Source organism: Necator americanus, chromosome IV, assembly GCF_031761385.1.
Source record: "Necator americanus strain Aroian chromosome IV, whole genome shotgun sequence".
NCBI classification, from domain to species: domain Eukaryota; kingdom Metazoa; phylum Nematoda; class Chromadorea; order Rhabditida; family Ancylostomatidae; genus Necator; species Necator americanus.
The window spans coordinates 15,098,086-15,116,630 of record NC_087374.1 but is presented as its reverse complement, the minus strand read 5'-3'; the positions used below and the strand labels follow the sequence as shown (position 1 = coordinate 15,116,630).

The window sequence follows — 18,545 nt, the reverse complement described above, 5'->3', positions numbered from 1 at the left end:
TATTTAAAACGAGTTCTAGTAACTAGTCGTCAAGAAGTTCTTTCCGTCACTAAGCATTTATTTTTTATTTTGAATATTGACAGTCCTACAGTTCTAGTTAAGGTTTAAATGGAGTGGAAGATGGCCATACTCCTTACAAACAGAGAGAGCCTGAATAAGAACAACACCATTCATCGCTGGAAAACGGTCCAAGATGATCGTACTGCTCCGTTATAGTTGATTTTGAGGAATAGGTATAATCCGAAGCTCTTTGGAAGACCTCGTTTTTATCAGAAGTAGGCTCAAGTTAGTTTAGGTTAGTCTTGATTAAAAATAAAAAAAAACATGAATAAGTTCAGAATATTGCAATAGTTAAGGCGCGACTCTCCCGTGAATCTGGAATTCAGCACTTCTTTCATCGCGCATTCGTTTTCTCTACCGTTTTAACATTAGAAGCTCGGTGTGTTCATCTGAATATCAATCAAGCGAATATTCGGACTCTAATATTCGCTCCTTGATTGATACTCAGATGACCTGATTGACTGACAGCTACAGTCCAATTCCAAGATAGACATCGTTTTAGGTATTTATTTATTCATTCATTCTCACATGGTTATTCATTGGTGTTTAAAAAAGACACACAAGTAATAAGCAACATAGATGTACAGAACGAAAGTGGTAGTACATTACTCAATGTACTACCTCTAACTGCTTAGTTAAGGTGCCCGCTAACGACTTCCTTGAACACAGAAAGCTTAGTGGTAACAGCAAATTTTCTGCCCGAGGAGCCTTTCCAGGGAAAAAGTGTTGTCTCACCAAAGACCTAAAGCCATTGTCGATTTTTTGGATGGAGAAAAAGGGAGGGATTTCCAAGCTAGTATAAACACAGTATAGTGATATCTTTAGTCCTTGCATTAATCGCAGGTTGGGTTCTCGTAGAACGAATGTTAACTGAAGAAATGAAACAATAAAAAGGGAGAAGTTTGTGGTTTCCTGACGAGCAATTTCATTTCGTAAACATGTGTACGAAAGCATTCCACAATACACATGGTATTGTAGTGTAAGGAAGTGATTCACCTGTCTCTTTTGTTTGTCCTCGGAAGCGCGAAGGAAGCACTGACGAGAAAAAAAAGACAGGGAAGGATGACCACGTCTACCACAACCGCATGCAGGAAAGGCATGCGTGGACAGAATAGGAGAACGACTCCATGTAATGAGAAATCCACGATTTATTTCTTTGCACTTTCAAGCACCCGACTTCAGCAATTCCGTTCCTCGTTCCGTTTTAACCACCGAATTTGTCAGATTATGGATTCGTTACATGGTTTGTAGCATCTAGCTATTCCCGCTAATTTCGAAGATCCAGTAGGTGTGCAATGGGATTTGACTGTGAAGTTTAGCCGCACCATAAATTATTCAAGTACACACTCAAAAAAAGGTAGGAGAAGTTCATTAGTGTGATTGCACATAGTATTTCACAAAGAAAGACAGTTGTACCCGCATAGATAGTGCAAATAACAAAATATCATAACAAAACAGTAATCTAATCACCACAACACACAAAGCTACACAAATAACGAAGACAATACGTCATTCCAAACGATTGTCATTCTTCGTCAAAGTGTTCTCGCCATTCATTTCGTATTGGATTTGCGTTTGAACAGACTCGTGGACGCTGCGATACGTGCGCCATTGCTGCAATTAATCAAAGTTACAGTACACAGAGAGTGTTGAGACACAGCTCAAGCTTCACAGGAAAGACTGAAGACGAAACAAGGCAATTGCCTCAGTGGAAAGAAAGTGGCTTCCAACAAAAATTATGCAGAAAACATTGCAACCCAAGAGGCGATTGATTTCGAACCACCTGCTGCGATATGCACGTAGTCCAGACTCACTGCTTCAGAATTATCATTACGTAGTACCGTCTACTCATACAGTTGATAAAAAACAGAGCATTTTATTATTTTTTGTCGTTTTGCGTGGTCGCGAAGATGATCCCACTGGGGCAGCGTGACGAACGAGTGGGTTCCTTTAATGGTGGGGGTCGAATCTTGCAGGATTTATCAGATTTACCAATCGATCATATGTCTGTTTCAGGGGCGGGGCGAGCTAACGGCGGAGGCGGGGCAAACGCAGAGCTGCGCTCACAAGAGGGAAAAGCACACGCGCATGCCCGGATGACTTCGACTGACGTGTGTTGGTGGTGCTGGATCTCAGGTCCAGAGCCGATCTCACTGAGCACACGGCTTTTGTTCCGTTTGCCAACAAATTCTGCATGTGTTTGATAAGATGTTTTTAATGAGAAGCTGAGTTTCTGGTGATTTGTCGTAACAATAAGAGATGATCTTCTGCGACAGGAGAAACCCTCGCATGCGGGAGACCGACATACACACGTACTGCCCTGTGTTTGCCGGAAGAGTACGATCCTTTCGTTTTCAAAGTATGTACATGATGACAAATTGAGTTTTGCGCATATGTAGGAGAAACCGTGATCAGTTTGGTGAGCAAATGCGGAGCATTTCAAATGTTCTTCTACACCTATATTTCACTGATAACGTTTTAACAACTCTAAGCATCTAAGATACTTGGAAAACAAAAAAATGAATGGCTTGAATTGTTTGCTGAAAAACCGGCAACCTTACCTGTACATAACAGCAGATTATGCAAATGCATGACATCAACAGAAACAGTTGGATCGACGCCAAGACCACCGTGAACAAGCAAGTGATGTCATCGGAAAAACAATGTCGCAACGCCGATGCGATTGATTGGCCTTCTATCTGCAATAATCATATCTTGTAAATACTCAGCCGTGAGCATCATTGAATTCATCACCAATCGATGACCATGGAACTCGAGGGTTTCAAATTTAGTCCTACGGGATTCATTAGCAAAACTATTCACGAAACTACACAGAAAATCACGGAAGAACCACGACATCTGATTTCATTGTTCTTCATTCCGATCACGCGCTTATATTTTAAGCTGTTCCGATCCACAAATAAAATTAAGAATGTTGCACGAGTGAGGTTGACTTCTGACACCGATTTCTACAGCTCAGAAAAAGCTGCTCATTTAGAAGATCCCACACTACCAAAATAAAGATCACAGAGGTGACCGAAAGAGCCCTGATCCAGCCTAACCCAAAAAAAGCACTTGAGCTTCTCCAAAGCAATAAAGAAACTCTCCCATTGGGAGAATCCTCTTCTAGCTGCAATCTTCAGAAGTCACACCTCATTCATCTAGGCCACTTGAAGCTCCAGATCTTATCTGCATGAATCCGAAGGATTTGCTGAAAATTCGGTTGTTTCCAAGATCTCCAGCTTTTTCTTCCTCCTAGTATCCGTGGGAATCTTTTGATTACACTATAGATACTTATTTCATCGTCACAAAATTTATAACCATTTTATTCTGAACGCCATTACCACGAAGGCGTCAAACACTTTGTTCTTCATCCTTTGTTATTGTTATATTTCACATTTTACTTTTACCATTTGTGCTATTTTTCTTGAACGCGACTGAAAATTCGAAAAGCATCAAATAGAAAGCAGCAAAATCGTGAATCACAGTTGCAGTCACAATAGACACTCATTCTGTTGCACCTCAGCACGAGCTTCGCATCGGTGGGAGGACAGGAGTGTCGCCGCAAGTCCCTACCAACTATAGCACAGCCACCACTTAAAAGCATCACCCCACGAATCTGAGGTGATACGGATTTCAGGTGATGTATTCGTATACGGGATACTAGATTATGGAGAGGGGGGGTGATTCCGTCCATTTCTTCCTAATTGCCGTAAAAAACTGCCCGGAAATTGCGACGCCGCACAAGGCTGGCACGCTCCAGTCCAACTCGTTGTAGAAAATAGGGCGCCGTGACGCTCGAAGCCGTATCTTTCGGGCTGAAATCCGTACCACCTCAAATTCGTGGGGTGATGCCTTTAATGAGGCATTGAGAGCTACGGGTTTCGGTTCTATTTCGCCATCTCATTGCAGGTATGCACTTTGGATAGTACATCTGACCTTGTTAATTCAAATTCGCTCTAGATCAATATCGTGTTTTCCGAGCAATTTGAAAATTAGCCTCAGTGGTCGGGGTGCGCCTGAGAAAAAGTGTTCATCATTCCGTACAGCGATCCAGGGGCGAGGGCCTCAGCCAAATGCAATGTAACTACGTTTCCATATAAGATGCTCTCCTTTGAATGTGTATTGCGTCGTCATCTTATTTGTATCGTATTTTATACAGTCCTCGTTGTTGTGTAGCCATGTAGCCGCATTGTAGTATTGTGTTTAGCGGGACCCTATTTCCTGCCACTGTTGCATAATAGGTAGGGTCCGGAGAACCCTAGTGGGACGGTCCTAACAACAACCCTGAGGCGCTCCAAGAGGGAGCCGAAACAGAGGATCGGACCTTGGTCACGCGCCCATATGGCCGGCCATTCAGTGGCTTATCCAACGCGAACTCCCTCCGGTTCCGCACACTCCTGTCTGGGTTACGCCCTGGCAGCTCACCTTAGGGACGGACGCGGGGTACGACACGATCTTTTCAAATTCAATTTTTTAGATTCAGTGTGCATATCTGTGGAACCTTTACGAATTTATCAAAAACGTAGCATTGGGAGTATCATATTTTGGTATTCACATTTATTTGCTCATATCCTGTTAGAAGCTTCCAAGATTTACCAGAAAAAGGGGGAAAATTCCAGCTTCTGTGACTTTTTAACTGCAAAAAACTTTGTCGTCAGATTTAGATAGGTAATGATGCATACATTCGCCTTTTTCTGGGCCTTATTCCATTTCGTTGGTAAAATTGTGAAATAAACAATCCTCAACCCTTTCGGAGAAGTGCTTAGAAAATCAAATTACTTAAGTACGCTAAGGAGCAACGTCTCTCACCATTTCCACCAGTACTTCCTCATCTTGCAGCGCTTTCTCGACGAGGGCATGGGGAATCTGCACTTTGATGGCGTGCACTTGCTTCTGGGAGTTAAGTTGTGGCAGAATTGTGACGCGGCAGCCGTGAACCTGAATGTACGGAGGTATCGATTCCGAATAAAGTCACGCTCAGAACAACAAAAAAAAAATTCTTTCGATAACCTTGTAGATGTCCTGCGTCAACTCAATTCGGCGTGGTTCTGCAGTGCGCTTTACTCGAACATTATTTTCGGACAAATCTCTTAAAGATTGAGTGAATTTCGAAGACACGAATACTTTTGGGAAGACAAGGGAAACTCACTTCTGCTCCTTGCCTTCCAGCCACAAGTCTTGATTGCATTTCGGTGAGCATTCGAACGTACACGTTTCAATTAAAGCTTGGAAGACAAATTGACTCTAAACCTCTTCATTCATTTGCATTTCCTGTGGTTAATAGTGTGTTATGCACTGTGCGTTCACAAGGTGAAAGTGTTTACATACCTTTTCATCGAAGCCGTTGAAACTGATCTTGTAGCGGATTTCTCGAGGTGACGGCTGCGAAATGCTCAGGACGTAATCACGACGAGTCACGCATCTGGGAATGATAACTCAGGGTTTATGCACTTTGTTCGGTGCTGTCATATATTGACTTTGTTTACATACACATCCTTGACGGTCTAATAATAGGTAAATAACAGTATAACAATAGTCAACAAGCAAGTAAACACTTAAAATAGTAACTTTAACGTCATACAGTGAAACAAACTTGACCGAGTACTATTACAGTTACTAGTGAATTATTTTCTGTTTTATATAGATTTCCTATGCTTTGTTCTGAAAAGTTTTCAACTTTCTTTTCTTCGCAGTGATAAATGTAGGTCAGAGCTTAGCCAAGTAAGAGAGTAAAAAAAGGTAGATACAACTCACGAATCTAGAAATCGGATCCGTAACTTTAGGACCGAGCTCACGAGACCAATCAGTCTAGCCAACGAAGCACCTTTTTACAGTGAGTTATAAAAATCATTCTAAGCCTCTTCATTTTCTCACTCCTATGGACATAAAAATCTGCTTGGCCGAGTGAACTAATCAGTGTGGAGATTCTGATCCATCTGATTTCTGGATTTGTAGGCTGTGGAGAAGTCGAATCGAATATTTTCCCGAACACTGTTTTCAGTCATTTTGACATCACAGACTCACCCATCATCTCCAATCAAATTGATTGTTTCTTTCGTGTTGACATCTCTAGCCAGCATATTGGAAACGAAAATACGGCTTGGGGAATCCTCAAAGAAACACGGTGAATAACGAGAAACTGTGGAATGAAGGGTCGGACAGCGCCAAAGTTGTGTGAGAAGAAATATCACGAAAGATTATTAAAATGCATCATCCCATCTGACGTGACGTGATGCTGCGGGTTTAGGGTGGATTATCCGTATAAAGAGTTGTAGATTATTGGAAGAGGGTGACTCCGTCCATTTATTCCTAATCGCCGTAAAAAACGGCCCGGAGGATGCGGCTTTGAGCGTTCCGGGGCGCTGTTTTCTACGAGTTGTTTTGAAGCGCGCCAGTCCTGTGTACGTGCTGCATCTTCCGGGTCGTTTTCACGGCAATTAGGAAGAAATGAACGGAATCACACACTTTCCCACAATCTACCCCGTATAGGCATAACCAGCCTGAAACCCGTACCACCCCAGATTCGTGGGGTGATGCCTTTAAAGGCAGCATAGCACACCATTATGCTAGGATCCCTCCTAGAAATGATAGAGTTAGAGATCTAGATTACGAATATGGTCGTGATTGCACCTTTTCATTTCCCCCAACCGGCCTAAAAAAGCGCGTGTGAAGAAGCTTTCCTCTACAAATTTTCTACGATGAACGGACCGCGAACGAACCGCAGCCAGTGAGGTTTTTCCATTCGCCTATTCAAGCGAAACCGTGGAGTGGAGAAGGTAGTAAAAGTAATACTGGAGGGATCGATGCGTCTACAAAATGCCGTTATAAGGTGCTTTGTCGGAAAATCCGAACAGTAACGTCGTTTCCCTCTCCGCTGTTCAGAACGACTAGCGGAATTGGGCGTGAACATGGCCATTCCGCGTTCTATGCCATTAATCCCCTTTTTCGTGGAGAGATCCCAGCGTTGTGAATTTTGTGGTATGCTGCCTTCAAGACCTAGGAGTATTGAACGAGAATTACCCGATTGAAAGATAAGTATCCTGTTATCACTAGACAATTACAACTGAATCTTCACAGAACATCTTCGGCTTCAAGTGTGTATAAGGACACATGAGGAAATCCACCACAAATGAAGCATTACCCTTCTGATACTGTAAGGAACCGGATAGAAACTGGACTTACGTCATTTATTTTAATTGACAACCATCCATGGTCTTCAGAGTGCACAACATCCGTTTCTACACCATCAGCATTCAGTACTGTGAGCGTGTAATGGGGACGTTGTGACTGACCGGGCGTGTGAACGATATTGTTGGTCCTAGGACAGAAAAGTCATCGATTTTCTAAATGTAGACGAACTCATAATCAAAGGAGCACATAGCGGGCGAACCGCTCCAGGAGCAACATATGATTTTGTTGTAAAACCGCGTTTTGAATGGAGTAGTCTAAGACGGATAATTCGAAGGACTTTGCAGTTTGCTTACTGTAATAGATGCTAGCTCAATCAATTTTTTTGAACAAAAACGCTGGCGCTATCCGTAAACGGGTATACAAAAGTCTTCGAAAACTCAACCAAGAGCATGAGAAGCATTTCTTTCCCTCTTTCCCATTGTGATCCTGTGGAAAACGGTATTCAAAGGGACATTCAAAGACTTACAATGTCCGATGAGTGCTGTTAATATCTTCAACTTGCATTCGAGTCGTTAAAATCTGATCATTTATGCCCACTTGAGGGTGAATATGGCAATTGACCTGAAAGTATTCGAAAATTTGGGCTGTTTTGTTACGATTCAGCAAAAGAAATTAAGTTCATTTTTGCCATTACGATGCCGAAACAAATTAACAAAAAGCTGAGCGTAGAAAGTTGAAATACCTGGAGAATTTTATCCCTAATAGTGATTAGGTTTGTGCTGCCTTCCTTCACATGTACCAACCCACTGTGGGATGGAAACGGTGAGTTCTAGAGTGAAAGGTGTTCAGTAGGAAACTAATTAAATTCCCGATGACCTTCCAAGAAACACTAACGATCTTGTCAATGCCGCATTCCTTGTATGGGATTTTCACCATAAAGTCAAACGATGAGGACACTTTCTCCTCACAGATCACATCTTTTCTTCTTCTTGTCTTCATGGATCCGCTGTAAAACAGAGAAGTTTAGAAAGTTCGATGAAGACATAAAAAAGTTCGACGGGATTCGAAGAAATGAGAAGGTTTTGTACTACCTAAACAGTCGCATAGAAAATCCGTGGATTTCCAGCGCATCGTTACGGCATTTAAGAGCAACTGAAAGAGATGAATGAAAATGAAATAATAAAAAAGGATGGAAAAAGAGAAAAAAGAAGGAAAGTTTTTTTAAAAAAGCGAATGAATGGATGAAAAATGTGGATTCGTTGGGCTATAATGGAAGATAAATTGGGTTGTTGGTGTGCTACGTACATCTCTTGGTGAAATTGAATTTTACAACATTAAAACAATTACATTCCGAGCAACACGGCTAAAACCAAAAAAGAAAGAAACGAAGAAGAAACCGATGCGGGTGTAGAAGAACTGCTTTACAAAACCATTTAGCATTAATGACTAATCATGAGAAAAAAAGCACTCATTCCCAAAACAGAATTATGGAACAATATGAGAGTTAGCTTTATTATAAGCATGCTAAACTCCTCTGCCAACTGTGCAAAGGATAACGTCACAAACATCTAACTACTACTTTTTCCTCACATTTTCTCGTACCAAAAGCCTGATTTCCTCGAAGCGCAATTATCTCTGAGCCTGGTTCATTTATTTGAAGCCGCTGATAAATTGAAAAGGGTGCTTTTGTAGAAGATTTCCTCAGTTTGAAATTAACTAGATCTTGTCATGACGAATCGATGGCTGTCTATGTTTGCTATAAGGGAACAAAATGAATCAGTTTCAGTTTTGATCAAAATGGAAAAAGTACAGATCCGAGGAGTGACTGTAGTTCGCTTCACTTCTGGATAGTCTAAACATGGTGAACTCACAGTCAATGCAGTCGTCTAACGACCCCTGGACGAGGTTTTCGTTCCGATTTGCCAATGGATTTCTTCCTGCGGATCTGCTATCCTGATGGCTCACATAGCACTGCTTGCTCTGTTTGTCGTAAGTGTACGACCTGAACGTGGATGCTCTGCTCTGCCACCGATAAACTAATTTCTTGACCGCACCAATGACATTTTGCGAAACAAGGTCTGTATTTTTGGCCGTAGTTTGGTGAGATTAACTCAGCTCCCACAGTGGTTTATCAGTGTTCTCATTTTTTTTCTCTAAAGATGCTTTCATGCTTCAGAATTGATATTTTTATGAGAATTTCGGCGTACTGAAGAAGGTTTTGTGAAATCTTTTTCTTGCCGATAAGAACGCAAATGAAACGTGTACATAAGCTCCACTGTTGTTTATGGGGACCTCTTGCTCACTTAAAGGCATCACCCCACGAATCTGAGGTGGTGTGGATTTCAGGTGGAGTATTCGTATACAGGATGGGAGACTACGGAGAGAGGGGTGATTCCGTCCATTTCTTCCTAATTGCCGTAAAAAACGGCCTGGAGGATACGGCTTCAGTCGTTCTGGCGCACTTTTTTTTTTACAACGAGTTCAATTGGAGCGCGCCAGCCTTGTGCGGCGCCGCATCTTCCGGGCCGTTTTTTAGGGCAATTAGGAAGAAATTGACGAAATCACCTCCCCTCCATAGTCTCCCATCCCGTATACGAATACTCCACCTGAAATCTGCACCACCTCAGATTCATGGGGTGATGTCTTTAATCCGTTTTGTTTGTGTTCAATTCGTTTTTATGATTTGAGAATGAACGTGTAGTGACCCAAGTTTGAGGTCACTCAAAGAAGGCGGTGAAAGTCCAGCGCGGCTACTTTGAGGAACAAGAACTCCTCCTAGACTCATTGAAAAACGATTTTATAATTATTCATCTCATAACTGCGTATAACTAAAGATACAATACTATATTTAGATATATCCACGATCAGCGAAGCATTCGTCAAATTCCTCCTTGGCCTTCGATGCAACTCCGACCAGGCAGTAACCATAGTGAAGTCACGAAGAGCAAGCAAGTAAGCAGCAGCCATTATGCAAATGAAGCGGTTCAAGGACGAAAGCTGCGGTGTATGGACGTGGTCGCCGCTGTTGTGCTCCATGACCTTTGCACAGTACAGTACAGTCTGTGCTATTACAGTAATAGCGTGTACAAGTCAGTATCAGTATTACTGTAGCAGCACACTCGGTGTACACGCCATATTGCAGTAGTAGGACAGCTGGATTCTGTCGCGTCAGAGTGCCCCCTCCAACTACATCTCCCCTCAAGTCATTACATACGATATAACGCATATTTTAATTCTACCCACCTACACGGATCGGCCACCTTCTCCTGCACTATGCACACTTGTTCGCACTCTTCTGCATCTTTTATGTTTGGAATCACATCATCGTAGAAATCCGTGAGTCCAGCAGAGTTGATTCTCATAAAGCCACACTTTGCGGAAGACATTGATACTGTAATATAGATCGGTTGTTGAAAAATAAGTTTTCGATAGATAAGAGTACTGAAGAGCCTTTCAACACTTGAAACATTAGAGCGAAATGTTGCTCTCTGCTGCTTATTTAAGAGTTTTTTCTAACAAACATAAAAATACTGTTCATATCGCTTTCTAATGCTGTCACAAATCATTCGACTTTTCTCAACGCATAATTAAAACAGGGTCTCCGAAGTATCACTGCGTTTCTAGTAAACGTCGGATCCCTGCCCGGAAAAGAAAGAAAGAAAAGGAAAGAAACGTCCGTGCTCCGGTTGTAACTTGTTGCGCGAAATACTAAGTAAACTTCTTTTGGAGGCTGTCGTAGTATATTACACACTTTTCACACTTTTCTCATAATTTGTCTCTTATTTTAAAAAGCGTGCTCGTTTCTAACGTAGTCTTAGGATCGTCTGATCAATCTCCTGAAAAAAACGATAAAGTGCTCTTCGTTGATCAGCTCCGTTAAAGTTCACCAAAACGTTCGATTTCAGTCTAGAATTCCAGAAATTTATAGTTTATGGATTGAAATGCGCCCTATATTTAATAGTCCTAGGCAAATCGGCTGCCAACATGTTCATTCCGTGGCGATGAAGCTTTGGAAAGATGTCAGTGTGCGGTGTCGAACCATCGACGCTACAGTCGCGGCCGAGACCTCTACCTGCTACGCTACGCCCATCCCAAATCCCCGCAATTAATTAAAATAAAATATTAGAATTGGGAAAAGAGTTAAAGATTCATGGATCTGGGTTTACTATAATTTTCGCTGAAGGCCGCTATTCAAAACTCGGTACTTGAAGAAGGACAATTTTCCATCCTCTACATTTTTTTTTTGAATTCGAGAACCAAACTAGATTTGTCTCCAATCAATGAAAACTCTGCCCACCTTTCAAACAGTTGTTCTCGTAAACATCAGTGTTATCACTGTACGTGAAGTGATTTCGCACATTATATACAAAGTTAGGTGATGCTCGTAGAAGATCACAAGACGCGTTGTAACTGTTGAACTGTGCCGCACGACAATCCGACCTGAATTTTGCGTCGAAAATTATACTGGCCTGGAGGTATAATTGTCAGAAAATCGGTCATCTTTACTTTCTGATGAGGACTCTCCATTATGTTGTCGTTAGTTATGTTGACCTGGTTTGCAGAAACACCAGAAACGGTTTTTACGTCGCTATTTTGAAAGAAATACACTATATAGGGAAAATTAGAGAGTAATAAAAAGATTTAACTGAAGATCTCGCCTTAAATTCTGCGATGACTGCGTGCGCACCACTAATTTTGAGTGCCCATTAAATTAGAAAAAAACAATTATTTTGGAAAAGAAACAAAAAACCTCATTCACATTGAATCACATTTGCATCGTCGTAAAAATTACTCACTAATAAGAAGTTTGAGTATTATCTTGTCCACTTTAATCTCTTTCTTTTTAAATTGGAAGAAAATTAGAAGCAGCACAAACAACTGGGAGCGCAATTGTTTCTTAAAAAATAGGATGGAGGAAGAAATTCTGTTCTAGAAAAGGGAGACGTATATTTGTAAGCACAGAATATGAAGGTGAAGTTCTCTTCAAATGTGACCACCCAAAGAAATATATATACATATCCATGTTAACAAAGTAGTTGAAATGGATTGACTTTTCGTCAGAAGACTCAGGTTTTTCCGACCTCATTCAGTTTTTTTTGAAGCCGTTCTCCCGGGAATATTACTGTCACCACCATTACCAAAGTATGTATTAGTAGTTAGTTCGTATGGCCTTCGGAAAGAATAAAAGTCGAAAATGACTACGTACTTTTCCTGACATTTCTTCAGACATTGCTCGAGAGATTCGCTACCTGCAGTTCCAAGGAAGATTTCCTTCGAAGTTGCTTTCAAATGAGGAAATTTTTCGTAAGCAAATGTTCGAGTGCCACATCCTTCTGGAAGACTGGATTGAAAATTCTTAGAGAGGAAAATGTCCACCGACTACCTTAGTTTATACGGCAGAATAAAGATATATTTCTTCTGCCGTATAAACTACTTTCCAAAAAGGTCAAGTAAATAAAAAAATTTATTCGCTTAAGCGACAAAATTAACCGTAAATACTGCGACGTCGAGCTGCTTAAATTTGAAAAAAAAGACAGAAGAATTTCTGATGAACGTACCACTCAGCGAGATCCTCAGAGCTGCATATAGCACCTCTTCGGGGACAGGAAGTTCTACTTCTTTCGCTTGTTTTTTGGTGTCAATAATTAAACAATGAGCGTTGCCATCATTTTTAATCAAATAATTGAAACCTCCACAATCAGTTCTCTAAATGAAAAAAGACTTCAAATACTAAAGATAATTTATCGAGGAAGATTTCATTGGTTCTCTGAGCTAAAGTAATGAGCTTAACGTACATCCAGACAATAAGACGAACATTCACGCATGCTCTTCACAGCACGTTGTAACAGTACAGCTCCTTTGACAACGATGTAACTCTCGATAAGAAAGGATGTTTGCATGCCATCTGAAATGGAAAACCTCTGAACATATAGTTTGGTCTGCCAGAAGAAGAGATAAAGTTGCTCTTCAAGGGAAAACATCCAATCAACAGAGGGAGATAGTAGTTTCAGTAGGTTGAAGTCAGTTCAAGTGGCGTGTTGACACTATAAAATTTCGAAAACAAAGGTAAAACAACTCGCCTACCATATCCGAAATCCATAGTAAAAATAGAAGAAAACGAAAACCGGCAGTCATATTGAATGAGGTGATTTCGGGCCTCCCTCGACAATTACATGAGCATGAGATTGAGGGCAATGAGAATGAGCGGCCTGGAAAGAGGCGCATTCCAGTTGACACGGGAAACGAATAAAAAAATCGCGGACGACATCTGGTAAGAATTCGTAGTAGTGTGATAACAAGAATTCCTCTTTACACTGCATCACCAAAGATCTTCAGATGGAAAATAGTGGGGTAAAGCAGTTGCCCGGGAAGGCGAAAAGAATGAGGCAACAAACACTGAACTTTCGATACTCCTAATCACTAATTTCAACCCATTGACGGCAGCGAAATTTTTTTGCGTAACCGACTGTGCGAATCGACTTTTGAGAGTTATACTTGAATAGAGTTGAATAAAGAAATAATAATAATAATAATAGACAATAATAAACCCATTCATTACAAAAAAAAAGTTAAAAAAGGTATTGAAAAGGGTGCGGAAAGTGTGCAGCTCACAGGTGAGCAGAGCTACCGTGAAAGGGTTAGAACTTTTGAGAAGTGTTGCCATAAACCGTAATGAATTAGCTTAAGGATTTTGCGGAGCTCCGTGGCAAGCGATTATTTAGACGGCTGGCTTCTTAACTGTTAACTCTGGATCAGAAGTCTTGAACAAATTTGGCTGTATTATGGTATACCTTATGGTTACCTTCTGCTTGGGTTGGACAGAACGAAAAAAAGAAACGTAGATGAAGTTAGATAAAGCATATGCGGCAAAAAAGCGTGCGCAGAGTGAAATTAGGTGCTACGCAAATTTTCCTTAATAATGAAAGGCTCTGGCGACTTTGCATAACCTGTAAAGCAATTAGGGTATCCATTTTTGAAATTTTTTTCCTTTTTTTAAAATAAGAAATAAAGAGATTACAGTGGAACATGTACATATGTATGTAACCCCGTACTCCTTTAAGGTTCTAAACTGATGATGACGATAAGTAAATAAGGGATGACGACGCCGGCTCCTGTACCTTCCGCTTCGATCCAACCGATGATTTGGAAAGCCAATGAAAGCAAATTCAGCGGCGTATACAGAGTTGCGGTTCCTGCAAAGGCACTGGATCACTCCGAGTTTTTGAATGGTGAAACCACAAAAAACGTAACGCAACGTATGCATTGCATTAGTAAACAAAAAGTAATTGCTAAACGATGGTAATGACAAGGAGCACTACTGATGCACCATGGGTACACCTCTTTGAAGTGTTTTTAAAGAGTGAATGGGAATAGGTCTCAAAACGTGGTTCTCTTTAGAAATTGGCTAAACTTCATCACATATCGGTAGTGGATCGTTTTTGAAGAACAGTGATCACCGTAATCCAGAAATACCACAATCCAGATTAGATGATAGGTAATTCAAAAGGGTGCATCACAGAAGATCAGAATATTTCGCTTTCGGTGGATCCAGCATATTCTGGGCCCTACAGAAATAGGTCTACAAGGCTTACTCTTCCAACAGCTGATAAATGAAGAATTTGCAGAAAGATACGACTTGTGTTCAGTTTTTTTTGTTTTTGCAAGAGTACAATTAGATTGTGGGGAGATACATTCTACAGTGAAAAAAAATCAGATATTTCTAGAGAATTTCTCATTCAATTGTGGTTAGCAGTTTCTCGTGTGAAATCAAAGTGTATACACGCATGGGGAATGGTTTCAGTTAACCACAGAGAAATGTTACACTGCGTGAGCACTGCAGCCAGAACGAGCAAAAACAGGGTGCAGGTGGTTAAAACTAATCAAATGGAAGTATATTATCAGCAAAGAAACTAAGGAAGAGCATAGATTAAATAAATAACTAAAGATCGAGAAATAAGCAGAGAATAGGCTATCCTAGTCCAGTCACGTGACCTAAAAGTCGCATTGGTCCCTAAAAGTTCCTAATAAGCAGTAGCAAACTAAAAACAAAGGAGTGAAGCTGAAAAAAATGTGAAAAAAATGGGAATGTCTAAAGAAAGAGTTTGTCTGAATATATTTTCGTCAATTAAAAAAAGAGGCTGTTTCTGTGTTTTCATCGATAACACTCAATGCTTCCAAGAGTGCTGCCGATGAAAGTTTGTTCAGACTGATTTCGATGATATACGTTTCTACGCAAGAATAAAACAACCGGCTTTGAGATACTACATGTGTTTTTTATCTGTAAAATAAGTGAAAAGATACCTAACAACAAGAAAACACTTGAGAAAGCGCGTACAAGGAGAGAAAGTTCCGTTGTGCGCAACTCTTTTTTATCGAGTCCGAAACGATCGCAGGAGATAGGCTACTTTAGCAGAGTCGTACCCGCCTCCACCACGATGGCCGACTGAGTGACGTATCGCAGCAAGAAAACAGGTACCCGCGGTGGTGTTACATAACAATGGAAAACGGGGGACGCGTGCGAACGGCTGACCGAATTTAGGTTGGTCGACTTTCGGTTTCTAAGAGAACCTCGCACGACCAGTGTGATGGTTCAGCGAACGTGCAGGTCAAACGGGGATCGTCATGACGCCGACAAGATCCATGACGTCCCACTTTGATACATTAATGAGCGAGTTGGCCCAGATACGTTCAAAATGAGGTTTCCATGAGGGGGGAGGGAAGAAGCGAAAGCGGAATGTGTGTGAGAAACATACGTAATTTGTTTGGGAACATGCAGAACTTTCCGTTGCAGAGACCGAAAACAAAAGTATTTGACTCCAGCTGTGCCTAGAACTACGAAAAGGTTACTCAAAAGGATTAGTAGAGAATGGATAAAAAAGTATTACAAACAATTTCGTCAACGTTCAGCGTAAAGACCAAAATGAAAGATGTTGCGAAGTAATGACCTTCGGTTCAAGGAATAGGTAGCTAACGTGAAATATAAAAATCAAAAATAAAAATACAAATCACTCCATCAAATGAACATCGTTCGTTATGGGGATCCCTCGACAAGCCTACCACAAATTCATCGACTCTGGAGGAATAGATGGCTTGGTTAGCCTGTTTAACCATCGACCGTACAAATACAGTTCAAACCTTTTTCACCCGCTCACGCTTCATCCAATATAGGCTTTGAAAACGCTGAACAAGCCTTTCTACTCTGAAGACTGATTCTTCTCTGATTTTATACATAGCTCCTTGAATATGGTCTCCAAAGCGTAGAAGTATTTGACTCCAGCTGTGTCCAGAACTACGAACTGATGTGCTAGGCGTTAATGCTCGTATCGGACGAAAAAAAACCGAAATCAAACTGAGCATCTCTCGAAAACGGTCGTAATTATGTTGATCGAAGGTAAAATGACTACAATTGCGAAAAAATTAACTGGCGAAAACAAAAACATGACAACAGGACCGAAAGAGGGCAGCGAAAACTTCGCCTTTGTCGGATCTTTTTTTTCGATCGTTGGAGAGATTACGCCACAGACCTCATCGACGCCCTCGAAATTTTTACCTCGCCATGGCGCCGAAACTAGAACACGTCGGGTGTAATATGAAAAGTGACGGTAGTTAGGGCAGAACAGCATAGAAAGGGCACGACGCGTGATTCAATTGGAAAAATATGGACGTGAACCATAGGTTCTTTTTTATTCAAATCAGATCACGATCAGATCAGATCGGTCCTAAGTCAAAACGTAAATTCTTGGAAATATAGTGGATTTTTTGGAGGTCAGAGACTGAGAATCTCTTAAATCTCTCTAGAAAAAGTGACTTGCACATTCGCGTTTCACACCCATTAAGCTTGCAAAATAAGAGATCATAAATAATGGGGGTTAAGGGAAAATGTGTCTTAAGAACTGGAGGAAACAATTACTTGTACAGAAAAGCCTGCCGGCATGTTTTGTAACCAGAAATGGTTGCAGCGAAGGAGTTTCTAGGGAGAGAAACAGATGCGACTCTATGAAATCCACATTGTTTCAAAGTAATCTGCAACACATACTGTTAGGCGGAGAAGGAGAGATCGCCGAACAGTCATCTAAGTCTCACCTTGAGAGGTAGGACCTTCGTTAACTCGTTGATGAACATCTGGTGTGCCATGGAAAAATTAATACAACTCGTATAATTGCGTAATTCTAAACAACCATCAATTCCGATCCTGAGATTTTCTGAACAACCATTCAGAAGGAGATTTTTGCTGCTCTTCTACTCCACGTTCCACTTGTCAGAGTGATATGAAGGGCGAAATGTGAAAAACAACGTGTCCCGATTATAAATAGCACTTAATTACCGTCACCACACCCAATCGGCTTACAACAAATAATACTTAGTTTTTTTGTTTCGCGACTAGCGTTTCCTTGTACATAATTTGTAACCTGTCTCCGAAGTTTATGGAGAGAAGAGGAAACGTTGCACTAATCCTGGAGGAACCCATGAATTTGGACAAAGTCTCATGAAATCTATGAGAATTTATGGGGATGAAGTGACTGAAACTACGATTTGAAAACGAAAGAGTTTAAGAACTGCGTAAGTGGAAGGGAGATAAATTAAAATCCAAGAGCACTCCGGTTTATCCCAATATTTGGAGAATTTAATATTCATAAGAGAACTTTCGACAACAAATCAACGTGGTTAATGAGAAGGAGAAGTGTTTAGAGACAGAACAAAAGTTCAAAAATCCTGATGCTGACCTTGGTGCCATGGAGAGGAGATGAATAAAAGAAACCCATCTAGCTAATCTACGGAGATATTGTAGCCCAAAAAAATTTACTGAAAATATTGCAATTAGTCAGTAAAGCGAGACAGTATCTCGACATTTGATGCACTGAAACGGTTGGAAATGAGCCAAAAACGACCTACGTGCAGGTGCTGGACGCAGTTAAAGTTAATAGCACCGGCAAATCGAGCCCTACCACAGGGTCCCCGGAGAAAGGAGGATCCTAGTTGGAGCCACAGTGTACACTTAGAACGGATGATCCGCCTGCGCGATGGACCTTGTATGAATGAATCGCTGCAATGCTATTCGTCACATACATTCGCCACATATGTTGCTTTGTAAACATTGAGTAGGCTAGATTAGCCAAGACGAATGCGTAAATCCACCGCAAACCGCACCATGATCCTTGAAAAACGGATTATGTCAACACAGCCGAAACATTTGGAACACATTTATAGCCCGTTACTGGGATAATGGATGCAGAACAGAACAACAAAAGATTGCTCGTAGCTCATTGAAAGAATGTCGGTCCGTATAGTAATCGGTGTATTTATATCTGTATTAGTATTTATGTTGTATTAGATTTAGTGTATATTAATGT

General features: G+C 41.0%; 1 protein-coding gene across 2 annotated transcripts; it reads right to left on the bottom strand.

Annotated features, from left to right (window-relative positions):
• Window positions 1–1,569: 1,569 nt before the first annotated feature.
• RB195_001335 (uncharacterized protein) lies at window positions 1,570–13,329 on the bottom strand (the record flags this gene model as incomplete). Of its 2 annotated transcripts, none has more annotated exons than XM_064198072.1 (19): window positions 1,570–1,674; window positions 2,622–2,759; window positions 4,873–5,001; window positions 5,074–5,152; window positions 5,213–5,307; window positions 5,392–5,485; window positions 6,088–6,173; window positions 7,246–7,381; window positions 7,721–7,815; window positions 7,937–8,023; window positions 8,089–8,200; window positions 8,286–8,346; window positions 9,066–9,196; window positions 10,438–10,585; window positions 11,492–11,634; window positions 12,401–12,527; window positions 12,753–12,900; window positions 12,990–13,099; window positions 13,275–13,329. In XM_064198072.1, 19 exons carry the CDS (start codon window positions 13,327–13,329, stop codon window positions 1,570–1,572), a joined length of 2,079 nt encoding a protein of 692 aa, XP_064053953.1. The 2 variants fall into 2 exon arrangements, with proteins under 2 accessions (XP_064053953.1, XP_064053954.1); XM_064198073.1 differs by having other exon boundaries at window positions 13,275–13,281.
• Window positions 13,330–18,545: the final 5,216 nt, after the last annotated feature.